Source organism: Atractosteus spatula, chromosome 20, assembly GCF_055471065.1.
Source record: "Atractosteus spatula isolate fAtrSpa1 chromosome 20, fAtrSpa1.hap1, whole genome shotgun sequence".
Lineage (NCBI taxonomy): Eukaryota > Metazoa > Chordata > Actinopteri > Semionotiformes > Lepisosteidae > Atractosteus > Atractosteus spatula.
In genome coordinates, this window is record NC_142725.1 from 13,748,226 (window position 1) to 13,774,322 (window position 26,097).

General features: G+C 38.2%; 2 protein-coding genes across 5 annotated transcripts; one reads left to right on the forward strand and one right to left on the reverse strand.

Annotated features, from left to right (window-relative positions):
* Positions 1 to 319: 319 nt before the first annotated feature.
* Positions 320 to 17,204, reverse strand: plod1a (procollagen-lysine, 2-oxoglutarate 5-dioxygenase 1a). Of its 4 annotated transcripts, none has more exons than XR_016094599.1 (21): positions 17,130 to 17,204; positions 15,981 to 16,356; positions 14,149 to 14,240; positions 13,631 to 13,764; positions 13,076 to 13,239; positions 12,705 to 12,817; positions 12,403 to 12,466; positions 10,089 to 10,186; positions 9,614 to 9,715; positions 9,068 to 9,199; positions 8,006 to 8,127; positions 7,494 to 7,598; positions 7,027 to 7,152; positions 6,563 to 6,704; positions 6,078 to 6,191; positions 5,566 to 5,631; positions 5,101 to 5,205; positions 4,553 to 4,699; positions 3,326 to 3,606; positions 3,109 to 3,234; positions 320 to 1,811 (listed from the first exon to the last, which is right to left on the reverse strand). XR_016094599.1 is itself a non-coding variant. In XM_088938268.1 (21 exons), exons 2-21 carry the CDS (start codon positions 16,072 to 16,074, stop codon positions 1,656 to 1,658), a joined length of 2,328 nt encoding a protein of 775 aa, XP_088794394.1. In that variant the 5' UTR covers positions 16,075 to 16,356; positions 17,130 to 17,204; the 3' UTR covers positions 320 to 1,655. The 4 variants fall into 4 exon arrangements, 3 of the variants coding, with proteins under 3 accessions (XP_088794394.1, XP_088794392.1, XP_088794393.1); XM_088938268.1 differs by having other exon boundaries at positions 3,481 to 3,606; XM_088938266.1 differs by lacking the exon at positions 3,326 to 3,606.
* A 70-nt stretch (positions 17,205 to 17,274) lies between these two features.
* kiaa2013 (KIAA2013 ortholog) lies at positions 17,275 to 25,650 on the forward strand. Its single transcript, XM_088938269.1, has 3 exons — positions 17,275 to 19,158; positions 20,091 to 20,944; positions 23,771 to 25,650. The coding sequence occupies exons 1-3, from the start codon at positions 18,204 to 18,206 to the stop codon at positions 23,795 to 23,797; spliced, it is 1,836 nt and encodes a 611-aa protein (XP_088794395.1). The 5' UTR covers positions 17,275 to 18,203; the 3' UTR covers positions 23,798 to 25,650.
* The last annotated feature ends 447 nt before the right edge of the window (positions 25,651 to 26,097 follow it).

The following is a 26,097-nucleotide window of genomic DNA, read 5'->3' on the forward strand; positions in this document are numbered from 1 at the left end:
TACAGCAGAGCCGTCCATAGGCTATAGGGACCCCCAACACCACTATGTACAGTCCTGGCAGTACTGCACACATGTCTCTGTCAGGGGCATTGGTGTGAAAATTCTGTTCCAGAGGGACAAGTGTCACCTACTATTTTACCGGCACAACAGCCATCTAGTTTTCCTAGGAGGTCTACCATCCTCGTCCTGACCAGAGACAAATACTAGTAAATTGTGAGGGTTTTCATGTAGTTTATCTATCGTTTTTATACTCTTCAACAAGGCTTCTTGAACTTTGAATTATTGACAGATTGAATGCATAAAAAGAACACTTGCAAACTTCATAGAATCCTTTTTTAATTTCCCTTTTTCCTGCCAATCTGCTCTGAGCTGTAGGGCAAAATGAGAGGCTTACAAGCCACATGATTTTACAGTTACAGTGTAAAATGAATCAGCAAAATCCAAAATTTTAACAATAGGTCTGATAAATTCAATGTATCATATTTGTGATGTGACATACAACACAACACTATGCATCACAGGTATTGTATAAATGGCCAGCAATTTGTGATTTACTGTTTCCTTGAATACTGATTATTGATATTATTGTTTATTAACATGTGGCTCCAGAAAGTCATTAAGTCAAATGCTGCATAGTTCTCATATTACTTGTGTAATCCAATTTCCAGTATTGTTAAGACGTATAAAATGAACACGCTTCCTTTTCCCCAAAAATAAATTAAGAGCACTTTCAAAACAATCGTTTGTTCAATTCAGCGCATGTTACACAACAATGGCAGGGATTTGCAAATTAACCTTTGATCAGTAGTTAAAACAAATTTATATTTGCACCTTTTTTTAAAAAAAAGGAAGGGCAGTACCTTGTTTTTAAAATTAAAAAATTAAGAAGTTTGTCTTACAGTAAATGTCATCTTTTCACTCCAGAAGAATGTGATGTTGTATATATTAATACACATAAAGCTAACATTTTACTTTCTTAACACTTTCTCCAAGTCCAGATGGTTAAAATATGTTAAATTCATGATAATAATGTGTGGTTGGTCTAAAAATAATACACGTTTAACACAATACAGAAGGGCATAATTTCCAGAAACCAATGAGTTACATTTAACAGTTCTGAATATTTCATTTTGGCAGTCATCAAATTAATCCGTTTTTTTACATATAGAATTCAGATTTCATTCATCAATAGAGTTGCGACAGTAAACAAAAGTAAAATCCATGTAAACATGTACACTGCTTTAAAAATTGAATTTTTTGGTAAATCTGTTTTAAGGCTTTATATGGTGTTAGCATATATAAATGATATTGAAACTTTTTGGCAGACAGCTCTTATTTAAGGACTGCAGACTATTTTTCCACAGCCTCAACCTGAAAAGATCGAGAGATATTCATTGGTTTACTAGTATTTTATGTACTGTCTCTTAATGGAATCTGATATAGCACATTGCCTCACTCAGTTGTCTGACCCGTTTTGTGGAATGGAGGTCAAACAAGTGGCCTGTCCCTCCCCATCTCCTCGAGAGAGCAGTTTCTAGTAATCTGGTTTCTTTACATCAGAATATCGCTATTCCTCAATCTAACTCTGTACCAATATCATTAAAACACATAACATCAGACAATTAAAAAAATACATAAACTTGATTTCTGTTCATTTAAGGGTCAACAAATGACACTGCAATGTATCTTGTGCCTTTGGTGGTGGGCAGGCCTTCGTGGTAGTGTGTGAGGCGTCCTGGGTGCATCAGGGCCCACCCCTTTCGTGGGGCCTGGATAGAGCAGTTGTATCGGAGAAACCGGCAGCCACCACCCTTTGCAAAAAGAACAAAATGGTAACAGTAAGCTACTGGCCCACAAGGTTAAAGAAACAGCCATCACAGATTTCAAACCCACAAACACAAATTAGAATATGAGCAGGCTTGAATTATCCGTCATGAGAATGAAGTAAAATAGCACTTGAACGCATAATTTTCTAAGGGTGTGACTACCGAGAGAGTGGATATAAACTCAGTGGAAACTGCCTGCTGGTGCCAATGTGACGGTCATAAAAAGCTATCCGAGTTTCGTTTTGAACGTCATTAAAAAGTACTGTCGGCTCAATTATCCCTATTTTCACATATCATGTAGTTTCATTGTTTCTCTTTCATGTTAAAGCATGCTAAACATTGCAAACCACTTTTGCTTTAAAAGTTGTTGCAAGGCTAGGGCAAGACGAAAAAACATCTCCTAACCAATTACTTTACAGCTGAATTCAGACTCTACTCTCTAAAGATAAAAAACATGTGCAGTAACCCACTGAAGCCTTATTTTTTCTTCTTTGCAGTTGATGCAGGGTATTACTAAAGAACACATAAGAACACCACGTCTTAGAATATAAGGCTTGTTTTATTCCTCATTTACCCAACGTGCAAAGCAGGACAAGATGAAATGCTGAGAGAGAAAAAATCTGTATAGTGCAAATATTAGATGCATTGCTTATATCATTAATGGAACAAGTAATAGGTTTATTCCATGCTGAAAAGAGAAGAAAGAAAACACAAACCTTTCAGCCGTGGAGCCTTCTTTAGGTGTCACCTGAAGTCTTGAAACCTTCTTCAGGTGTCTTGACACCTGCAGAAGGCTCCTCAGCCGAAATGTGTTCTCTTTTCAGCATGGAATAAACCTATTACTTGGTCCTTTGCAGCCTACACATGCTGACACAGCAACCCACCTGAACTAATATCATTAATGTTTCTCAGAATTTATCTATTGAAGCACAGGAGTTCCAAAGCATTTACTAAGGTAGTGAATGTGATATATAAACAGCACAGACAATAACGTATTAATAAAACATGCTGCAGCCAATGTAGTTAGACCTATCCAGGTCACCTTGGTTTAGAATCTTCAGTAAATAACTTTTCTATTTTTTCCAGTTGCGTACACCAATCCTATTCTTGTGTTATTTTCTTAATTATATCTAAAAATTCATAGCTCCTATGCCCATATCGCACAGAGCAAACCGCGTCAATTCTTCGCACAGGAATTCTGCGAGATGGCCTTGTTCGCTGTGGGAATATGGGCTTGAAAAGGATAAATGGACTCATGGCGACCACAGAGCTTCAAACTCACCTCGTAATCAATCCCAACTTGGTTCAGAGCAATATTTATAGTAAAAGTGGACGCATCGTGATGAGGCTTTAAAAATGGCTGTTCATCTGGTTTATACCTAACTACAAACGCCAGTTCAAATTGAGCCTGCAAAGAGAGACAACAGCAGCATAATGCAAAAGGAGACATGCAGCATTCAAGCTGAAAGCAAGGCAGCCATGACGGCTTTGGCCCTTACCTAAAACATACCAGCAAAGGTTCCAAGACTGGCATTCCCAGAAAAGAAAAAGACAGACAGAACTGACAGGACACCTCCTCCTGCATCTTTGGACTCTAGATAAGGACCCTGGCTTTCCACGTGCTCTGCGTAGGTACAGCTGTGTACTCAATTACCTGATAGTCAGTGTCTTTGCTGTTCAGAGCTATGTTAATTGTAAAAGTGGAAGCATCATGGTGGGGCTCGAGCAGTGGCTGCTCGTCAGGTTTGTACCTCACCACAAAGTTGAGATAAGAGGTACACTGTCCAAAAGAAGAAATGTAGGTCAGCAACAAGCACAATACTGCTACATCCACAGGTGTTCAGGACCAGAAAAACACCCTAGGCATAACTGTCTGATAATGCCATGCATGTTTTTCTTCAATCAAACCATTTTTCTTATTTCTTATAACTTTGTAAAATCTAAAACGCAAGACAAAGCAGTTGATTCAGTCTTGCAGTTTAAAGTAACGAAATCGTGTATTTAAGGTTTCATGGAATGACTCTGTTTGGCCTCACAAATGTCCGAGGGTTTTATATCGTGAACACACGATTTCGATGATCAAATACTTTGGACCTGTTGTATTTAAAACAATTAAGGCAATATTTGGCTAAAATAAATGATTAAGACTTTGGGCACAGTGGGAATCAGAATGAAACCTGTCCAGGAGGAGGACTGGGAATTGCTAGTTTGATATATTACTGCTCTAGTGTACTTTGGCAGCATCTTGTTGCAACATGATTTGTTTAGTACAGCTTGATGTTCTGTAAAACAAAAATGATTTTTGGATTTACAACTCAGAATTATCTAACACTTCTTGGGATGCTGGGTTTTCCTTCTAAGACTTAAGCAGAATGATTAGAAATTCAGAAAAACACACACTTTTTCCATAGTATAGTGAAACTGAAAAGTATAAGCATTTTTTTTATCAAGACCTCGGTTTCTCCTCAGCCTAGATTCAGAATATACAAGTGATTTTTAAAAACTTTCTGGCACTCCAAGCACTTACTGCAGAGATGCATTACAATAAGTGGTTTTGTGGATCTTCTTTCTCTGCAAAGGAAACTGAGTAAATACACACAAGAATGTTAAAGCTGAACTATGAACTATTATTTCTGTATGAAGTATGAATTTAATAAAAAAATATATGAATACAAAGAATATTATCACACACCATTACTAAATTTTCCGTGTTCAGGGTGGCTTACCTTGGTGTAATAGCCTGGGTACATTTTCTCTGTAACTGGAGCAATGTACTCTAGCAAGAACTTGTGCCACTCCCTCTCGTAGCCAACCTGATTCATGTGAATGTCTATTGTGGGCACATTTTCATAACCCCCTTGGATCCTAGTATCCTGGAAAGGGACAGATAAAAAAATCAATAGTGATTAGGCTGCATGCTACCTTCTAAACAAAATTTACTTTTGAAACTGATCTACTGAACCACAGATTCATACTTATCATTTAAGAGTCCTTTCAAAAGCTTCTGAAAGTTTTCTGCAGTCATTTTCAGATTTTCAGTTTACCTCTAATTATTTAGATATAACAATTAAACAATATCCTATTTTTTATTCAATGTTTTAATGGTTAAAAAAACAAATGTATAAAGTCTGCACCATCATTGAAAATATATTGAAAATCTTTGATAATACAGCATCCGTGAAAAAACACACTCAGGATGTGCTTCTACTGATACTTAGGATACGTAGGATTTGATACTGTCCATGTATTAGGCTTACATTACCAGTCAACTTACCTCATTGGAGCCATGTGACCACTGACCAAAATGTTCCATTTCTTCAACAAGATGATTACAGCCAACATCAGTCATGATTGGAAACCAGTAAACATCTGGACATGGCTGTTAAATAGAGAAATTTTTCAGTTTGGGATTCACTGCCTGCGATACTGAACACTACTGCCTGCTGTACATGTTAGTTATGATGACATCAGTACTTTTTTTTAAATTGTATATTTTATTAATTTAACATGAGTACTCCTTTTTGTTCCATGTGGTAATGATCCCCAGATTAAAAAATAAACACCTGTCATGTTGTGATTTTGAAAGCAAGGGTTCTTCCAACCATAGCAAGCAATTAAGGAAAACAACAGTCCGATTTAATGAAAAATGAACTATTTTTCATTAATGAGGCCAAATACAGCTTATGCAGGCTAATCTAAACCCAGGAGTCTAGATAAACAGAGGGGGACAGATACTCACTGTTTCTATTAATTTGTCTTTCATCATCCTGCTGTAATTCACATGAATGTATCTTTCTTCCCAATCCTGTCAAACAATCAGAGAAGGTCAGACTAAGGAAACCGATTTACAGACAGGGTTTAAGTTCCACTTTTAAGATTTTATCAGACACAGATCTTCAGTGTTATTCTTTCCTATAATGTGAAAGCAAAGAGCAGTTAAGAAACATATACACTTGGGCATTGGCCTACCAGAAAACCTGTGTAATCTTTGTAAAAGTGTATAATATAGAGTAGAAGTTAGAAACATCAGAGCAAATTGGTGTACTCACTGGTGATAAAGTGTCTGTATCTGTAGGAATGTGTTGCAAACAGCTGAGAGGTCAAACTATGACTCAACAATCCTTCACCCAAATTTCAGCATTTTATGAATACAGTAAAAACTGCACCTGCTTTCACTTATGTTTCTGCTTTTTTAAGTATCTAAGAGCACTACATCAGCAACGACACTGCAGAAAGTTCCTTTGCTCTTACCACAGGATTTTCAAAGATCTGCCAAAGGTCATTGTGTAGGTGAGAGGTCTGGTAGTTTTCAGTGGAAAGGATGTGTCCAAACTCATGTCTGTTGGTAACATACATGAAGCCTCCCTGAGGGAAAATGTTTGAGCGAACAATGAGAGGCAAATATCAAACATGTGTAAGGGCATAATTTATTCCATTTTCTTCTCAGTACTGTATATCTCTGCACATCATATTCAAGAAGTTATCATTAAACACATGTACCAGCTCCCAGCCATTTTCTTAAAGCAAAAATCATTTTGTTTAAGACAGTGACAAAGTGAACAGGAAATTAGATCTTTTAAATGAGAAAGCTGACAGGCTTGACAACAGGGCCTCACGACCAGGTAGTCTGACTGCTAGTTATATTTCCCACTGATCCCAAGATGGGTGTCTTTCTTGTGGCAATTCTTTCTGTACATCTGTAGCAACCTTAAGACAAACCTCTTGAAAGTACAGACCTGGTTTCGCACATTGTGGCAGAAGGCCATGTCAGGGTCCAGATGGGGAGAACTGAAGAGGTCCTTGGCCAGGAGCTCTGACTTCAGGACACTGCCTTTGATGAGGTAGATGCTGGAGATGTAGGGCACATTCCAGACCCCTCTGCAGCAGGAAACACATTACCAGAGAAATGCAGTACAGCAGTCAGTACTGTTGTATTATTCATCAAATGATATTTAAGACAAAGAATAGGAATCCTGCCATCTTTATGTTATTCTAATTGAGAAATGTATACTACTACAACTTCCCAACCACATGAAAAAATTAAATCAAAGCACCCCCTACAGAACTGACAATATTATATGACATATTGAAACTGTCCTTTTGTCCAATTTGGCAGACATTTGTACTTTGCATAATAAATATACTGTATTTTTATTTTTTTACCAGATAATAGGAAGATAATTTAAATGGTTAAACTTACACCCTCCTTCCTTGAACAATGTCCACATAGTCCTCAGACCTGGCATAATACCCTTCTGCGCTAAGAGCACCCCAGAAATTAGACCACAGCTTCCCATGTCTGGTCATCAACGGGGTTATTATGGGCCTTCAGGGGGAAAAGGGTGCAAATACACTGCGTTACAAACAACAAAGATTGCTCAGTTGCATTTATTTTGATATAATTTGTGTATCGCCTCTATCCACACTCATCCATTTAACTGTCTAAACCCATCATTTCTTACCCACAGGCAGACTTGTAAAGGGCAGTGGGTGCAACATGTAGCCAATTACTCTTTATGGATGCCAGATGTTCTCTAACAAATTAATGCTTTTATATGACGTCCAACTGAAATTACCAAAAGAGGGATTATGTTCTATATATACACATATGAACTGAATGGAGTCTCAGATTAAGGTTACATGTGAAATAGAGAAAATAACATTTACTTGTTCTGTTCAATTAGAATCTTGAGGGTGTCTGCATTTTTTACAACAACTTCCACGTCCACACTGAAGTAATACTCGCAGTCCGTGTCCTGGCGGCACACGTCTCTGGAAGAAATCACGAAGAACCATTAAGGACTGTGATGCACTTCAGTACAAAGAAAGCACATGCAGGTGTCACACAGTAAGTGTCTGGTTAATAAAAGAAAAAAGTCTAGCTAAGCATCTAAGCTTTATAGCTAAAGCAAAATTACACCAAAATACACACCATATGGATGATCATGACATGAACTTAAGATGACAAATAGATGTTTGTTGCTCTTAATAAACCTGTCTGTTTTTAAAGTTTTTTACACATTTTTAAAACAACTAGAAAACAGACAAAATAAGATCAAATGCATTTTAAAGATATTTTTAGGATTCAAGTCATAAGTGGCATTGAACTAACAATATACCACTTAGCTTTTAGGAACTATTTTATGTTTTCATAAGTGATCGTCTGACACTAAACGTACATTCCCAAATTCCGCGGTGCTGCGCTGTCCAGCTCTTCCTCTGGACCAATGACTTTCACAGCGCGATACTCTGTCCCATGATTCTCCAGGAATGACTTGACTTGCTTTTCATGATGAGGCTCCTAAACCACAAACCAGAAAACTATAAAAGGTGCTGTCTGAGAGCAGATAACTGGGTACTTTCACTCCTAATGAGAAAAGCATGATCACTTCTCGCATGGGTTAATTTCTGTGATCCTAGTCCAAACAGTAACATCTTAGATTATGCAACAGATGAAAATCAATCCCATAAAGGCTTTACCAAGGGCACTGCTGCTCACACTGTAAGACGCCAGGCTAAGAAAAGCTGTGTTTGCACTATTTAGACACTAGAGGGCTCTGGACTTTCCTCTCCTGGCACCTCTTCAGCTCTGACAGTATTTACCATCACACTCATTTGGACCCTGGGTTCTCAATTCTTTACTGGGGGTTAGGAATACAGCAGGTTTTCTATATTTATTTAAGTTATGGAAGAAGTGTTAAACTAATTCAATTAAGATTTAGTTGTTTTTTTTTCTTTACAACAAAACACTGGACTCAGTGTTGATAACTCCTGCCTTATATTGATGAAGACTGATAACACACATATGTTATTGTTACATTGTATGGAAAAATATGGAAAAACCTTCATATCTAAGAAAATAAGGTCTGAAGAGCATTGGTTTCTTTTTACAAAAAAGGTTGGGTGGACTAATCTGAGGAGGACAATTCTTGAACAGTAATTTGTGAATCCTTTACCATTTACCAGATACCCTTCCATACATACAAAAATGTGCTTTTGTGATTTGTCTTAATAAAATGGCAAATATGTTAAGACAGTTATTAGTTTAACACGTATTAATATATTTAAAAATCAGTTGTTATTATTATTTTATGTATTATATATACAGTACTACTATAGTTACACATCTTAAGGCTGACACAGATTTTGAATTTTACCACATGACTGCAAATAAATATAATTCTCTGGTTATGAAGATATCTGACATTGTTACTCCAGTAAATAACTGCTTGCACACTCACATGATTGTATATGAAAAGCTTAAGCCTGTCTTTGGGGTATTGGAGATTCAACAGACGCTCAAAGAACACCGTCACAAAGGGAGTTGGTTGCTGAATGAAGATCCCTACTAAGACCATGGGGTATTCGCTCTCCTGTATAAAAGAGAAATAAATAACTGCAATGGAAATTTCAGATGCTTTAATCAACAATGAGGCACTTTCTAAGCTGTGAATATGAAACAGACTGCAGAATGCAGTACTTCTGGGTTCCCACATTTACAGAAAAGATCACCAAAACCCCAAAGCCATTCATTCCTTTATAATAAAAAAACAACATTTAAGAATTAAAATTGTTATTAAACAATATATGAAAACTAATTCAATTTTTACATCCATTCATACTTTCTAAATCAAAATAATTTTCTTTTAAGCCAAATAGTTACATATAATATTTCTATTCTGTTGATAAGGTATAAAAGAACCACTAAAAATACTTAGGCATTAGCCAGTACACAATACAAGGAATGTTTTGAAAACACAAGATTTATTTTACCTAGTAATGCCTACCTTGAGGCCAGAGAGAGGTTTCTGGTCCTCGTCACACACAGTACAACCAGTTTCAAAGGTCCACACTCGTGGGATGTAATTACCAAGGTAGTTTAGCTGGAGCTAAGTAACACAGGTAACAGTTCAGAAAAGAAAGACCTTAATTATCAATAAATGACAGAGTGAGTGGATTGAATTTCTAGTTTACTGAGCACCAGCATAAAATCACAGATACTAAACTGTTTTATTCACTATTTAGCAGAAACAAGGTACTGTATTTAGAAGTGTCTACCAAAGCAAAGAAAGTTGTGCCATTTCCACCTTCATTTTCATCACAGTGTCAGCAGCAATTGTAAATAAAATGTTACTGATTTAATGACTGACAATTTAAAACAAAGAAGTAGTCAACTTTGTGAAGGAAACAAAATATTTTTTTATAGTTTTTATCTACAGCAGAACTGTGATTGAGGCTGGAATTAATACTTCTGAGCTGTACCTTTGTAGGCCCGTTGCCATGGACAACAACAGGCAGTGTATCATACGCGACGTTTCTGGCCCGAACACAACCGTCCTCAAACTTCAATACTACTTCATCTGGACGTAAAACAGGTACATGGAAGAAAGCAAAAGGATACTGGAACTGTCACTATGTTCAATACCTTTGATTTTGTCTTCTTAAATGTCACAAGGTAGTGGAAAAGGTAAATGTTACACATTATATGCTATACTAATAAAAAGCAAAATTAAACATGTGTCGGCACAACCAAGGAATCATCAAATAGACTAAAGCACAATTTAAGGAGGAGCAGCCTCAGCAGTCAAGGAAACGAAGAAGGGAGTGGTTCATAATTAGGGGCTGATACCTATTGTGTTGTGACTGAGAAAAGCTGCCAGTGATTACATACCTAAGAACACCTAAGGCCATTCCACACGTTCTGCTTTTCTTTCTAGAGCTTTGTTTTGTTATTTCAGGTTAAAAGTCCTCTGGAATTTCAGAATAAAGACAACATCCACTGAAAGTTGAGGATAGTAAATTTACAAAACCTTTAGTGCACAAACAAGTGATTTAATGCCAGTACCTTCTTTTCAAACTCACCACTACCAATTCATGTATTTATAGACATAGGTTTGCATGACGCTAACTGATATCCCTGTTTAATGCCCGTTTCTGCTTTCATAAGCATGCATATTTGGATACGAGTTTATTTTCCCTAGATCAATTAAAAATGCTTCAACAAAAAATAAAATCTGCTTTGCTTTTGTTCCAACAGCTACAAGCATGTCTACAAGGGATTATTTTCAAACAGCATTTGTAATTCACTGCATTTACTCTAATGTCTTTGAACCTACAACTATACTACGAAAAATGCCTTGTTCAAGTCAATCACCACTTAAGCAATAGGTCACAGAAAATTCTTTGGAACTATGTAATTCATATATTGCAAGACAATAATAGACATATTGTTAGACAATTTGCACCAGCAAATCTGACCATATGCCACAAAAAACAGAATTATTATTATTTTTTTAATTTTAGGCAGAAAACACTAGGCCTATCATTTTGGGTCCAAAATGGAAAAGAGGAATCCAGTTTTCATTACTTCTAAGATGTATGAAATTAGTTGCTAACAGAAGGCAATTAGAGTCTTGAGTTGTAAGATCTCAGTGGGCTCCAAGTTAATTAACGTCAGTCCCAGGCAGCTGTTTCTTTCTCCCTCTTCAATAACTGATAATAAGTATCTGTTCGCTAGTAAAAAGGAAGTTGAAAGGCAACGCCTGTGCTGGAGCAGACTCCTACTGAGCACCAAGGCTACGTGTGTCTACACACATCTCTCAGCAAACTCATAAATTCCAAGCACAAGCGCAGCCCCAGCCAGCAGCACTGCTGCAGCTCAGCACTGCTGGGCAGCTTTCCAGGAAAGTAGTGACCGCTGGCTCAGTAAAGTCAGGCTCACAGAAAAAAATGAAGGTGTTCAGATCTTTGTAATAACAAATGCGGCTTTTCCTTTTCTGTGAGGGTCTTAAAACCAGCGTTCGAAAAGGGACAAAAAAATAACTCAATGAAGATGGCTTGTCTTAAGACAGTTTCTGGACATTCCCCAGGAACTCTGGAGTGCCCAAACCCAAAGTAAGCAAAGCAAATGAAAGTAGCAGAACCTTGAGTTTCCCATGAGGAAAATGCTCTTTTCTGATACTGTATAAGTATGTCTAGCACAAAAAACTTGGATAGCTTCTATTAAAATGCTTATGTGTTCACCCCTCTTACTATTTCTTATTTCAGACTTTGTTCCCTACCACACAATATGGATAGATTCTTAGGATCAACTACATCTTTTTCCTAAAGAGCTGGATCAATAAATGGGAAATCTAGTAAATGTTCCACTTTTTCAAATGCTTTTTAACGTCACAAGGAAGTTTAAATTCTACCAAATCTTTTTTTTATCTTGTTTTTTTCGCATTGCAGATTAGGCTTGTAAATGTCATTTATAAATGTTTTGTAAATTGAATATGTTATGTACATGAATTGAGTAACAGAAACAAAAATGAGAATCTACTGTAAATCTACTGAAGATTAATTAAATGTTAGTAACACCCTTATCTTGACCACAACATGAATCTTAACAGGGTGATTTGAAGACGTTAGCTTGTTATTCACAATTCGTAATTGTTAATAGTATAGTTCATAACTTTTTAATAGTTTATACTCATATCCGATACCTAAACTGAAGTGTTGCCATTTTAAATAATATCTGTGCAATGCTATTACCAAAGACGAAACAATGTGTTAAAGACCTTTACAACAGCCTTACCTAAAGCTCCATGGAGGTTCTGGAATATTCTGCACTTGCTGTCTAAAGTAATGTTTATATTTTTCTGGGAAAAAAGTAAAACAATAATTTACTACACAGTCAATTTTTACAAAAAGAATAACAAACTCAAAATTAAAGTGAAGACAGAAAAAATGCTGAGAGAAAAGCTAGTATATATTATAATACATATTATATATTATCATAAACTACATTCAGTCATGTTTAGAAGACACAGCATTGAAAATAATTCGGTAAAACTTAATTTAAAACTAAAAATGAATGTAGCTGCAGGCTCTTCATACCCTTTTCTCTGGGTTGATGTAAATCTGGGTGTAAAAAAGCTGGTCACTGTCATCGTCTTTTCCACTCCAGTCTTCAACCATCTTTTTAATGTTGGACACATAGCCAATGAAGCCTGAAAAGACAGACATTTACTGACTGGCTCTGAGCTTTGCTGTAAAAGTGCCACAAAATATGAATTAATTATTAACACACAGCAAAGTTCAACTAGTAATGAAAGTACATGATATAAGAGGAATGTCAAACTCTGATTGGAGCTTATAAGCAAATTAATTCAAATTCAGAAGATTCCTCAGCTTCCTTTCCAGAATCCGGTCTATGGCTTTCACTCAAATGCATGGGAAATCTTTAAAGAGCAAGACCTGACACTTGCCTCCTGAACCGAGGAATCTCTTGCCCTCTCTGAAGTACGGGTACTTGTCCTCGAGGTGGCGGTCAGGCCAGATGAGGGTCTCCGCAGAAAACACCACCTTGTGCCGAGTCTGGTGGAACTTCTTCAGCAGCTCTTTCGGACCCGATGCAAAGGCCACATCATAGCTGCCCACATGTGAAGAAACACCGTTCCACTGAGTCAAGACTGTGACTGTCAGCCCCCTCCCATTGATCTCATGCATTTACCACTACGAAATCAAACATCGTTTACATCGTGTCAACTTAAAACTTTCTTATGGGTATATTGATGATGCTGAAAGGCTGTATGACATGTTAGCATCTTGTAATCTGAAAGAGATGTCCTTTGCATTAGTGGTGTTAAATAAACTGCTTAATACTGACGATTGCACTCCTTATATTTGATGCTTATCCCTAACCAAGCAACACTGCAATCAGGTTTGATACTATGCATACCAATTAGGGATAGGATAGCATGCTAATCGCGCAGTGAGGTGAAAATCTGGGAGCTTATATAAAAAACAGGCTTAATTTCTACCTGTCGATGAACAGGACGATCTGATCTTCCTTTTCCATCTTCTCAAGAGCAGACTTAAGGAGCCGCACCTTCTGGCCCCCTCCTGGTGGAGTCAGGTAGCCCCCACCTCTCCATTTCTCACCCCTTCCTAGCACCTTCGAAATGAAACAAAAACCCTTTGCGTTTCCAAAGAACACTTTTCAAACTAAAGGCCGCCTATTTCAACAACTACACAACAGTTATCTAATGCATCGTTCTATTTAGTTTCTGTTACTACCCTTTTGGTGGCACAGGCTGTAGTACACTAAACTCATTATCATCTCACATTATTGTAGATTCAGGGATGAGGACTTGAAAAATAAAATCCCCTAAAAAAAACATCTGCAGTATATAGTTATTTTTTTATCAACACTTGCCTTCAGAGTAATAGAAATAGCCTTTTCTGCAATAAAGCCTAACTGTTTTAATTACAATCTGAAAACCTGATGCTTTACATTAAGAATGTTAATGTAAATGGAGCGCATATGGTTCACCTGTACCTTGATAGTGTAGTTGAAGAACTTGGCTGATCTCATGAAACGTTGAAATCCATCTGTCTCTTTGGTGGCAACAGTCAAGACCAAAAGATTTTCTGAAAAGAATTTTAAAAAACAAATGTGGATGCATGACAGTATTCTCATAAAAAAAACTCTACCCATAAACATTATACATTTATTGTATAACTTTTTGAATCACTTAAGGGATAATAAGGAGAAAACAGATTCAAACATTTTCAGCATCTCATTGTTTATTCCAATCATTGAATAAGGCATACAGGTCTTCAACACAGCATTTGTGCAGGAACGGAAACTAAGAAGGAATAAATCTCCGACTGAATTCAGGAAAGAAATCTTAGCAATGGCCTCGTGGGGATCTAGTACAAAGCCCCAGTCATAGCATGCAAGCCAATTCCCTGGGATGCCCCAAGAATGGTCTTTTGTCCTTTCGAAAAATACTGGTCCAGGAAAAACTCCAGTCCAGAATGCAGAGGAAGATAAGATCCTCTTGCATCAGAGCTGCAGAACCTTTGAAAACCTTTACTGGCAACAGCTACAGACACAGGGAGGCAAGATTGCAGGCAGACCAAGGAGGCTCCTGAAATGCCACCACACTGTGAAATACTTCACCAAACCACCACCAAGAACCGAACTGAAAGGTCAGGGGTTCACAAGCCACCTGGTCAGTTCATACACCGCTCGAGTCGCACTACCCTCTCATCCTTATTTATCAAAACGGATCGGCATACCTTTGGATATAGTGTTGAGATATTTAATATTGTATAGTGTCACTTGTGGCAACATTACTTCTCTCTCCCCTGCGCATACATGCATTTCCCTTGAACAATCTGTATGAACGCAAATGCGATATGTGCTCTCTTTCATTAGGAAATATTGAGTTTTTCCAAAAGAGAGGTCTGCTATTGAGAAAATCTCACATATACACCTCATCAACTATAAATCAGACTGTTTCAAGGTAGTAAATGGATGCGTTTAGCAATAGTTCCCCCTACAAAGCCCTGCGTGCCGACGCACAGCTGGAATGTACCGACTGCTGCAAGAGGAAATCAGAACCGGGCTGCTGGCGGGCAGTGGCAAACCTTTCGTCCCGGTTTACAGACACAAAACGCCCCCACTCAAACCCAACCCACCGCGCAGTCCACACTGACTAGAACACATCGTCCTCTAGAAAAACGATCACGTTTCAACCTTAGCTTAAAATTTATTCATTTCTCAGCTGTGCAGGCAGACATCCACGTCAGCAGCTACAGAAATCTCGAGAAAACTTAATATTCCATGGGCTTTTTCCACCAACGTTTTTCACGATATTAACAAGGTACCTGGATCCGCAGTTCAACAACAGTAGCACTTTTACAGAGTTTTCTTAAAAAGTCCAGAAACGTTTGACGGCTACCATACTACTGACTGAAATACCAAATATCCATGAAGATCGTGCCTGTAGGCACGTATACAGTACATGGCACGTCGAATGTATGTGCCAAGATTTAAATGAAATTCTGTTGTGTTTTTTTTTTGTCGTTTTATTAAAGAAACTTTGAAGGCAATATTTTAAAAATCTACTTAAATTACTGAAGTTAGAGCGGGGGAGTTGCTTTAAAAGTGCAAGCAGCAAGGAAGTGTAGTGGTTGGTTAATTCCTCCCTAAAAGTTAAAAGGATTAATATCCTTTTAAGCTGCAAAGCATTCTTTAGCTTTCAAGAATGCATAAACATCCTCCAGAAAGTGTACATGCAATCATGCATATCCTGATGAAATCACGCGAACTAATCTGTTACCCCCAGACGTTTCTTCAGGTTAACGGTAGCGTTACTTTACCTTCTGGTATGGGCTGCAGCTCTTCACAGTTCACCTTAACCAAAAGTACGGTGAATAAAATCCCCCATAACGGCATTAGTACCCCGGTCTTCATTTTTTCCCCTTTCCTACACCCTTTCGTTTCAGGCAATTTCCAGATTCCCTACAGCTCGCACTTTCGGTTCCTTATTCTTCCTCAAAATAGCTGTTCTTCCTCCCTCCGATTTCCCTGTTTTCATCCCACTCTGAACCAGATTTTTTAAGAGCCAGTGGGGTCGGAACTCCTCTCCACCCACAACAGAGTTACCGCATCACTCGGGGATCCCACGAATCAGCAACGCTAGCCACCCCGACACCTCTGTCCACACCAGAGGGGGGTGGCTTTCCCGACAGAAACCTATGCCCAAGGGGGAAAAAAAACATGTGGGAGTTGTGCACAGCTTCATCCCCTGAGAAATAATCTGGAAACGAGTCTGGAATAATTTAGTTAATATTTTAACTCCAATTTGTCACTTTTTAAATGCAGTTACCCTTAGATGTCTGCGACTGTTCCTTTTTTCTAGAATAACAGCTGTAAATCCTAAAACTTTGTATGATTAATGCAATGCAGCCACGGAAGCGCCTCACTTTCTCCTGCTTGATAGCAAATCACGGTTGAAACTATCAATCTTTAAACGTTTTTTTATATATATATAAAACATTATTGTAAAACATGCCAGTTTCATTATTAACACTCCGCACTTTTCCAGCCTTTTATATTCGTATTATTAATTTGATCTGTTTTGTCAACAGGCTTTCTAATGCAACGCTCGCATAAATGTTCTAGATAACTGAACCTCACCCCATTGGTTTTACATATTTCCCAAAATCATAATCATAATTTACATGAAAAATATACTCAGTATATTATTGTCAAAACTATCTAATATCAATACCCGCTTTACAACTTTTTTTTCACAATTTGTTTTTAAATTGGGGCTTCCAGCTTTATAAAACTTTTATGAAAAGATAGATGTTGCTAAATTGTGACAGTTACAAGTAACTCTTCAACTGTTATTATTAAGGGATCATCTGCCAATTGGCCTGGGGATTTTTTTTATCTATATTAATTACAAAATAATTATTTCCCTCCACTCTGCCATTCACAGCTACATAATATTCACACCCCACCTTCACACTGAATTTCTTTGTACCGAAGCAAAGTTCATAAACCATCTTATGAAAACAAAAACATTGTTGTAAAAACCAAGGGAGGGGGGGTGTTTTGCGACACTTCCGGTTGTTGTTTTGGACGCGGTTTACGGCACTCACTCCAGAAGTGTCGGAACTGGGACGGGAAGAGGAGTAGCGCCTGGTGAAAATGGAGAAACCAGCAAAGCGTTGACAAGGAAGGGGAAACGGACAGGCGGCTGCGATTCAAGGAGAGCTTACGAGGAAGCAAAATGCTGAAAAAAATACATAGTGGGACTTTAGCAGAACGCGAAAGGAAGAATGTTGGGTAATTCGTTTGTGGCGATTACATAATTTGCATTGCAAATCGAGATATCTGGACTTTTTACACCAGATCCGTATGCAGTTTTCTGCGTAAATACAGCACCGCACGCAAAAATAAACGTTTCTGCAGAATAAAACGAGGTGAGGTATGGCTCCAGCAAGGAACTCCAGTTCAATCGAAGCTAATCTGCTCACCGAGTATTTGCACTGAACACGGAATGTGCCAGAATTAAAACTTTAGGAAGTTCTTCGCTGCGGTAAAGCATGTAAGAAATTCTCTGCTTATATATTTTGTTTATAATGTACTCCGACCATGAAAATCGCTATGAAAAAACAGTCGATATTTATGGGATTTGGTTCAAATGTTCAACAAATCTGAACGTGAAATAGTCAAACCGATATTAAAAGAGCGCTACAATTTTATATGTATTTAAATTCGAAACCCGGAAGACTGTCCATAAACTAGATTGCACTCGACTCCAAGAAAACTCGATATCGTAACTGGGGGGAAAAACGCTGTAGATATACAAGGTACCTTGTGCTGTGAACATTGGAGGGATGCTGCACATTAGTTGAAGTTTGGATTTATAAAATATATATTTATATGGCTGACCAAAGAATACTGGGAGTTGGAAAAATGTACATACCCGTGAGTAGATGAAGCCTGTAAAATAAACGATGGATGACAGAAACTGGTAACAGAAAAGTAATCGGTTTTGCATTAAGTTTTAGAATTAAACATATGCTATAATGTGGCTTCAGCAGAGACTAAAGGGGCTGCCAGGGCTCTTGTCGAGCAGCTGGGCAAGGAGAGTTCTTGTTGGATTGCTGTTGTTCTTCATTATATACTGGTACCTCAGCTCAGATGGTATTTTGCGGCTCTTCAGCAGTTCAGGGGAGCCTGGAGGAGCAACAGGCCAGTGCTTGCAGACAGAAATTCAGAGATGGAAGCAGGTCGCAGACAAAGGGGAAGGAATTCTTATATCCCCACAAAGTAAGGTGGTTGTACCTGCTGTAGTTGGAAATGGACACTTCTTGGTGGACATTGATTCCAACAAACTGTGGATCTCCTCGGCCCAGTCTGGGTCTGCCCCAGTCTATCTGACGGAGTACTCGCCCTTGGTGGGCCTGAAGGCTTCCACGAAGCGCTCAGAGGCCGAGGCGGTGATGCTTTGGTTCCGTAAAGGCTCGGTACTGTCTGCCCGCTGCACTCTGATGGGGCCTTCCCAGGCCACCCGGGACTGTGTCACGGTCAGACAGGAGTTCATCGCCCACCGCAGCCGGCCCAGGGTTTACCTGCAGAGGATACACATCACCAACCCCTCCGACAGGACGGCCACCTTCGAAACCTTGGCCCCCTCCCCGTCCTTCGGGAGCAAGTTCTCGGCGAGCGTGGAGAAGGTGGAGGACAAGGAGTTCGTCCTCTCCTCGGGGAGAGTGCTGACCGAGAAGAAGCAGATCGTGCTGGTGGTAGTGGCCACAAAGAGACTGGCTGGCCGGCTGCATGTGGGTGCCAAGACGGAGTTTGTGGAGAACGTGCTGTCGGTGGTCCACACCTCTGAGCCTATCGAGGCATCCAAGCTGGAAGAAACCTTCACCAGGCTGAGGGACGGGGCTAAGAAGGAGATGGGGGACTTGCTGAGAATGAGTGTGGAAGAAATCTACCAGGACCATCAGCAGGCCTGGACAGACCTGTTTATATCTGGTAAGAGGATCAAGTCTGTTGAAGAAAGCTTCTGTTGTACTTTATCATGAGATCTTTATCATGAGTGAGAACAAATACACGCTTAATAAATATACTTCACAAATTCCTCCTGCATAATGTATATTCTCCTATATACCAACTTAATTGAAATGCGATGTTAGTAATGAAGTCGTTTCCAATAAGCATCTTGAAGTTTGAGTTCTGGGTGTACCATATTAAAATTCAGGAACCCACCACTTTTTAATTTTTAGAACTTTAAAGCTTTTGTAGGGGAATATGAATAGGCTGTATGCTGTGTTCAGTTTGACCTCTCCCTGGTGTGCTGGTGTCGATTGCCAGGATCACATGGGCTCAGTGACTATTCTAGGAAATGGGCCAAGTTATAGTTTTTTAGATGTCTAGATCCCTGCTTCAGCATTTTAACCTAGTGAAAAAAAAACCCTCTGAGACGCATGACTTGATACAGTGTTTCTAACGCATTAAATGGTAAATTATGTTTTAATATCAGACTTATCTGTAATATACTATCTGATAACTGATCTTTTTCTGCTTTTGAGGGGACCTTAGAAAACATTATTGCATTGTTAGAAATGTACTTGTGTGAATTTGGAAGAATTCTAATTTTTGCTAGGAGTAATAAAATAAAAGGTGAAACGAAATAAATACCGGTACTCTTGAGAAACAAGTACTGAGCTGAAATTAAAAATCATACTGAAGTCAACATCTCATTACCTGGGGTAGTCCAGTGTGATGTAAAAGAATGAAATGCCAAAGCAAATGTTTAATGATTTTTGTTATTTTCCTCTAGTGTAGATTTGAAAGAACTGGATTTCTGTTTTTTATAAATGCCTTTGTTTGTATTGTGAATTGTCACGTCAATGGTAGGCATCTACAGTGAGTATATTTTTTTTTCCTGCTTTGTTCTTCCACAGGGGTGGAAATGAGAAAGATTATGGACTCTCACACGCCGTCCAGTGACACGGTGAACACCACGTTCTATTACGTCCTCTCCACCTCCACGGCGCCCCTGCTGGACAAAAGGATCACTGTGGAAGAGCGTGAGAGGCTGGAGTCCAGCCTTAATTACGCTGACCACTGTTTCAGTGGCCACGCCACCATGCACGCTGAGAACCTGTGGCCAGCGCGGGTCACCAGCGTCGCCCAGATCCTGCAGCTCGTCAACCTCTGGAACCTGACCCTGCAGAAACGGGGCTGTAAGGTGCTGGTGGCAGCAGGGGTTCACGGGGTGATGCAGGGCATGGTGCTGAGCTTTGGGGGGCTGCAGTTCACCGAGAACCACCTGCAGTTCCAGGCAGACCCCGATGTCCTCCACAACAGCTATTCCCTGCGAGGCATCCACTACAACAAAGACCTGATCAACCTGGCGGTGCTGCTTGACGCCGAAGGCAAGCCCTTCCTGCATGTGTCAGTGAAGCCTCAGGAGAAGCCGGTCAAGCTATTTGCCTGTGAGGCCGGCTGCATGAACGAGCCGGTGGAGCTGACCTCTGAGGTCAAAGGGCACACCTTCCCCGTGATGGTGACCCAACCCATCACGCCTCTGCTCTACATCTCCACAGACCTGACCCACCTGCAGGACCTGAGGCACACCCTGCACCTGAAGGCTATCCTGGCCCATGAGGATCACATGGCCAAGCAATACCCTGGCCTGCCATTCCTCTTCTGGTTCAGCGTGGCGTCTCTCATCACGCTTTTCCACCTCTTTCTGTTCAAACTGATCTACAATGAGTACTGTGGACCAGGGGCGAAGCCCCTCTTCAGAAGCAAGGTATAGAAACCGACAGTCCAGTTGACCCTGCTTTTTTGCTTGGGCACGGTTTTATTTTGCTTTTTTGCCCGTTTTCATTCTGACAACTGTCTTTGCCTTTTTTCTTTTCATTTTCTGGAGTGGCTATCTAGTAACTCTCCAAACTGTTTTAGAAGGCCATTCTCAGGGAGTTTTTTTTTTTGCAAACGTTTGCTTTGCAGAGCCTTCCTTTTCTGCCATTTGTACAAGTAAATAAATCTGAAGAAAACTGAAAGGATGCAGCAGTCGTATTTAAACTACATCCTTTTTTACTGATAGTTAAAATAAAATTAAAACTGGTTTTTAACACTTCTCAACGTCTGTTTCTAAAGTCTGTCTGTGGAAGCCTTTCTGTCTAATTGAAAGCATCAGTGCAAGAGTATCACCATGTCTTTGTCTGAGTTTCAATGACAAGAACTGAACCCTAGCTAAGACTCTTAATCAAACATTTTATGTATTTATAATCCAGCATGACTTTTATAGAATTAAGTTTGCATTAGAGCCCAGAAATAAAGAATTTGTCATTTTCAGGATTCAACTGGAGCTCATTTAAATGGAACTGCACATATTACATTTTCTGAAAAATGCTTTTCAGTAACAGTAGGTCACTTTAAGGTTAATACACCTTAAATTAGACATTTAAATGTAAATATAGTTCTCCATAGGTATAAAACTGTGAAATAAGATAAATTGTAATTGGAAATTAGTGTTTTGGCTTTAGTTAGGGCATTAATGGAGTGAATCTGATTTAGTGACTTTTAACAATGAATGACAATACATGAGATTCTATGGTACCAGAAGCATTGGTTTAATTTGTCTTCAGATTTCAAAATTGTGCTTCCACTGATGTCTTCAAATGTTGAGTTTTGGAAATGTATTCTCGCAAATCTTTTTTTTTCCCTTTTCTTACACTTTGGTGCTTTAATACACACAGCTCCCAAGTTTTAATACAGTTATACAAGTTTTGTGTGTGTTAAAGGACAGCTCATATCACTTTTTTTCTAGATGCATTTTCTAGTGTTTACAGAGTGGGACAATGGTTTTTATCAGTGAGGTGTATTCTACCACAGACATAGCTCTGAAAACATCAAGGAAGTACACTTGTGTAACACAACAGAATTCTGTAAACTTACTGTGCATGGGGCAAACTGTTCCCTGACAAAGCAGACCTGACAAGTACTTTCTGATGCTTTGAAAAAAAAAATGTAGATCTTGAAGTACTTGAATGAGCAACATGAGTGTTCAGGTGGTAAAACCACTCCTTAAAATTCACTTCTTCTAAAAAGTACTTCTTGCCTGTCTTGTTTAGTTGGCTAATTTGCACACCTTTGTTAAATTTTAACTGCCGTTGACCTTTCATCACATTCTTTCAACACTCTTCAAGGAGTACTGTGTGGAGAGTCATTGATATTGTATGACTGCTTATTCAGGGTGCTTTTCTAAAAATTGTGTTACACAAGTTGCAATAACACTTCTTAGCTGACATCAGACTAATCGCTAACAGAGGTATTGCTTTTTTATGGTTTCTTGGTGTGTGAGTTTTTCATTGATTTGGTGGAATTAAATCAATAATAATATTACAGAAGTTGGGTGTCTTAATTGTGTGGCCACAAAGACGCTGTTTCATTTGTGAAGATTTATCCCAGCAACTGGTTTGCACTGCTGCACTTTCTGTACTTTAAAATATGAAATTCATTGAAAGTTTCAGTTTCTTTACAGAGCTGCTTTGCAGTTTGGTTATACAAATTTCTTATGTGCTTTGGCAATAATGCCTGTTATTTTATATACTTAAATATAGAAATCAATATATTTTGATATTTTGATTTTTTTAGAAATCTCTTTGACCATAGACGAAACTTGTGTTTCTTTTTAGTCTCATTCAATCTCTGCATCAAATAAAATTTGCCATAATTTACTACACCTACATTTCATTAATGTAAATGAAATGTACATTAATTTCACATTTAATTTAATTTAGGATACTGACATTACGAAACACCAACTTTGTTGTCACTCATAATTAAATTTGCAATCTTTTATCCCTTACAGTTGTAAACTTCTTTAATTTTTTTTAAATTAAATATATCATTAGAATATATAGTTTAATATATGATTATAAATATATTAGAACACACTTCTAAAAGATTGAACTAATCTGATATTATTGGCATTTAAAAGGGAAATGCAGCTGTTCCATTGGTAAACAACAATACATTTGAAATCAATCATTAGATTGTTTGACCATACTGTTCTACATACAGTAGCTTCATTTTTTTTTTTAGGCCGAATCTAAGAGCGTTAATTTTGATGCTGCTACTGAAGTCCTATTCCACGTACACAGGAAGACTGTGGTCATGGAGAAATCTATGCTAGCCTGGCCGGTGCTTTTCTCCATCAAATATCTGAAACTTAGTGCTTGAACCTTTTGAAAGAAAATGAACTTCTTGTTTCCATTAACTTCCCGAAAGAAACGTCTTGAACTGTGCTTTCGTTATAATTCGTTTTTTTTTTATTTTGTTTATGCTCGTTTGTCCCACTATCTAACCTGACAAACTGTAAATGTTTGTCTTTTTAAGAATTCTTAACCGTTGTAATTGACCTCATTTTACTTTTACACTAGGAGAAAGGTGTTTGTGCTGTTTTCTGTAAGTGCATTTCTCAGGTTTAAGACGTATCAAATTTTAGATTTCTCTGGGATTCAGGGGGCAAAATACATGACATTAAGCTTTTCATCACAGTTTGATTGAATAAGATTAATAAGACATTAACACCATTGCTATTTTAATGACCATTTTTAAACCTCACCAGGTAATGACCAGCAATGATGACTTATGAGACTGTAAGAAGAAATCATCAGATACACGATCTGAAGGACCTTCAAAGAACCCATCCAGAATATGTTTGGAAGTCGTGTGTGTGTGTGAAAACACTTTTTAATTTATTTTTATATTTATATTTAAGCGAAGGGTTGGGACACGTTTAATTTTCTTTACTGGTGTTGGTTTCATACAAAACAGGAAGTAATATTTAATTTACCGGTGACTGCAGATAATGGTGATTTTGGAAAGGATGTTACCTTCAGCTTTTGACTCCATTGATTATAACAGGGTGACCCCTAGATGAAATTCAGGTGATCACCACTGGAAAAGGGCTAGCACTCAGTTGCCAAAACTCAACAGGAGGAAAACTGTTCCACCTTTCTTCCCTCATTCTTCCCTCATTGTCTGCAGTAAGATTTATTAAAATAATTTTATCTTGTTCTCCCGAGACAAATTATTTATAATACTGCATTTATAGTGGATTATTAAGGCTAATTGTATTCAGCTAATAGCTGAAGGGTTTTGCAAACCTTAGAGCTTTCTAACCATGTACATAAACGTCTTCATTAAGTTTCCTGTTTTAGTTTTTTCTTAAGAAGTTATATTGTTGATGAGCAGTAGGACAGTGAAAAATCATCTGCAGGTAATTCATGAATAATACTGTCAAAGTATTATGACAATCCAAAGGGATTGAATTAACTGTGTAATTATGAAGTTCCGATGAAATACTAGACTGCAGTTCACATAAATCACATATAGCTAAATATTAGGAGAGGATTGTTATTGAGCAGGTCTATATAGTTTGAATGCCAGAGGTAAATTAACTTTCCAGGGCAACTCTAGGTTGGTCATTGTATAGAATGGTAATGGGCCTAGAATCATTTAGATGTCTTATAACTGCTTTAATTCTGATCATTTACATAGAAATCAACAGAAACCCCAGGTCCCAAGAGAGGATCAGAATAGCATTTTAATGCTTCATTTAGATTTTGAAGATGTTGTTTTATTTTATTTTTGAATGAATTGATGTCTTGTGTATTAATGGATGTATCTCACAGTCCTTAGTTCATTTAAAGACCAACGCTCTCATTATGTTACGCAATAAGGGCTTATTAAGTTTTTGGTTGCCATGACAAATCACAACTTTCATGCTTGGAATTCTATATTGTTTATAAGACTTGTCTTTTACAGAAGGTTGTATGCTGCCCTCACCACTTCATAAGAACATAAGAAGGTTTAGGAACGAGTGGAGGCCATTCAGCCTTCATCCAGCCCTTTTGCTAGTTAGCACTTCAGTGATTCAAGGATCTCATTCAGCCATTTCTTGAACAAAGCGGGGGTGTCAGCTTCTCCAGCATGGCTGAATAGGCTCTTCCAGGCCTTCGCAACCCAACAATGTTACGGAAATCTGGAGTAAAAAGCTTTGAAAATCACCCTTTTGGTGCTTTGGAGTTTCAGAAAGGTTTCAGAGAATATATTGAGTAAATTACCTGTATTCCCTTTTTTAATGACCCAGCTTGGTTTTATAGAATTCTGTTTTGTTCTCCATGGTGAATATTCAAAGGAAATCCCTTTTGTAAAAATCATTACTGGGTTGAAATCACGTAATTAACACTTTGAAGATTAAACAAGCACAGAATGGCTGAATTGTGACCAACAAATTCAGATTGTGCCTGTAAATGACACATTTATAAAAATCATTAGTTTTTTTGTGAGGCTTCTTCTTGAAACTGTGTGCAATTGTGATTGAAGGTCTCCGTTTGAAAGTTATTTCAGACCATTTTAATAAAAAAGGGTTTTAAATAAATGGGTGTTCAAGTGGATTCAAATGCTGTTTTTTCTAGATCCAGAATAAATGAAGAAAATCAATTTCATTTGTTTTATTTATTCTTCTAACCCCATTTCCAACTCACAGGAAACTGCCAGACATATCTTCATCCAGATGAACTAACATGGCTTTGAGATTTGTCTTTTTCAGCAAGGCTGGCATGTGTGAGTAAAGCATTGTGAACTTTATTGCCACTACAAAGGCAATTGCTTCTGTAAATATTTAAGCATTACGCAACCAATGTTCTCATGAAAGCTGAGGCAGCCACACTACTAGGAAGCTTTCTATCTCAAAATGCATTTCATTCCCAGCCTGACAACCACCCCTATCCTGTCTGTAAAACACTGTTGCACATGCTTGTATTACAGACCTCACAAAAATAAAGGGCCGCAGCTGTGATGTGAAACCTCCTGGCCTATACACCAGCACATCAAAAGGCTATCTAATTCTAATGAGCTGTTAGTAGACGAGGCCATCACACTCCTCAA

Bases quoted from the DNA above. Each gene is read 5' to 3' on its own strand.
- plod1a (XM_088938268.1), bottom strand. From the start codon at position 16,074: ATGAAGACCGGGGTACTAATGCCGTTATGGGGGATTTTATTCACCGTA. The intron at 13,765-14,148 runs GTACAGGTGAAC...TTCATTTCGAAG, and splicing joins TCTTCAACTACACTATCAAG to GTGCTAGGAAGGGGTGAGAA. The intron at 9,716-10,088 runs GTACAGCTCAGA...TGTGTTACTTAG, and splicing joins ATGGCAACGGGCCTACAAAG to CTCCAGCTAAACTACCTTGG.
- kiaa2013 (XM_088938269.1), top strand. From the start codon at position 18,204: ATGTGGCTTCAGCAGAGACTAAAGGGGCTGCCAGGGCTCTTGTCGAGC. The intron at 19,159-20,090 runs GTAAGAGGATCA...GTTCTTCCACAG, and splicing joins GACAGACCTGTTTATATCTG to GGGTGGAAATGAGAAAGATT. The intron at 20,945-23,770 runs GTATAGAAACCG...AAACCTCACCAG, and splicing joins AGCCCCTCTTCAGAAGCAAG to GTAATGACCAGCAATGATGA.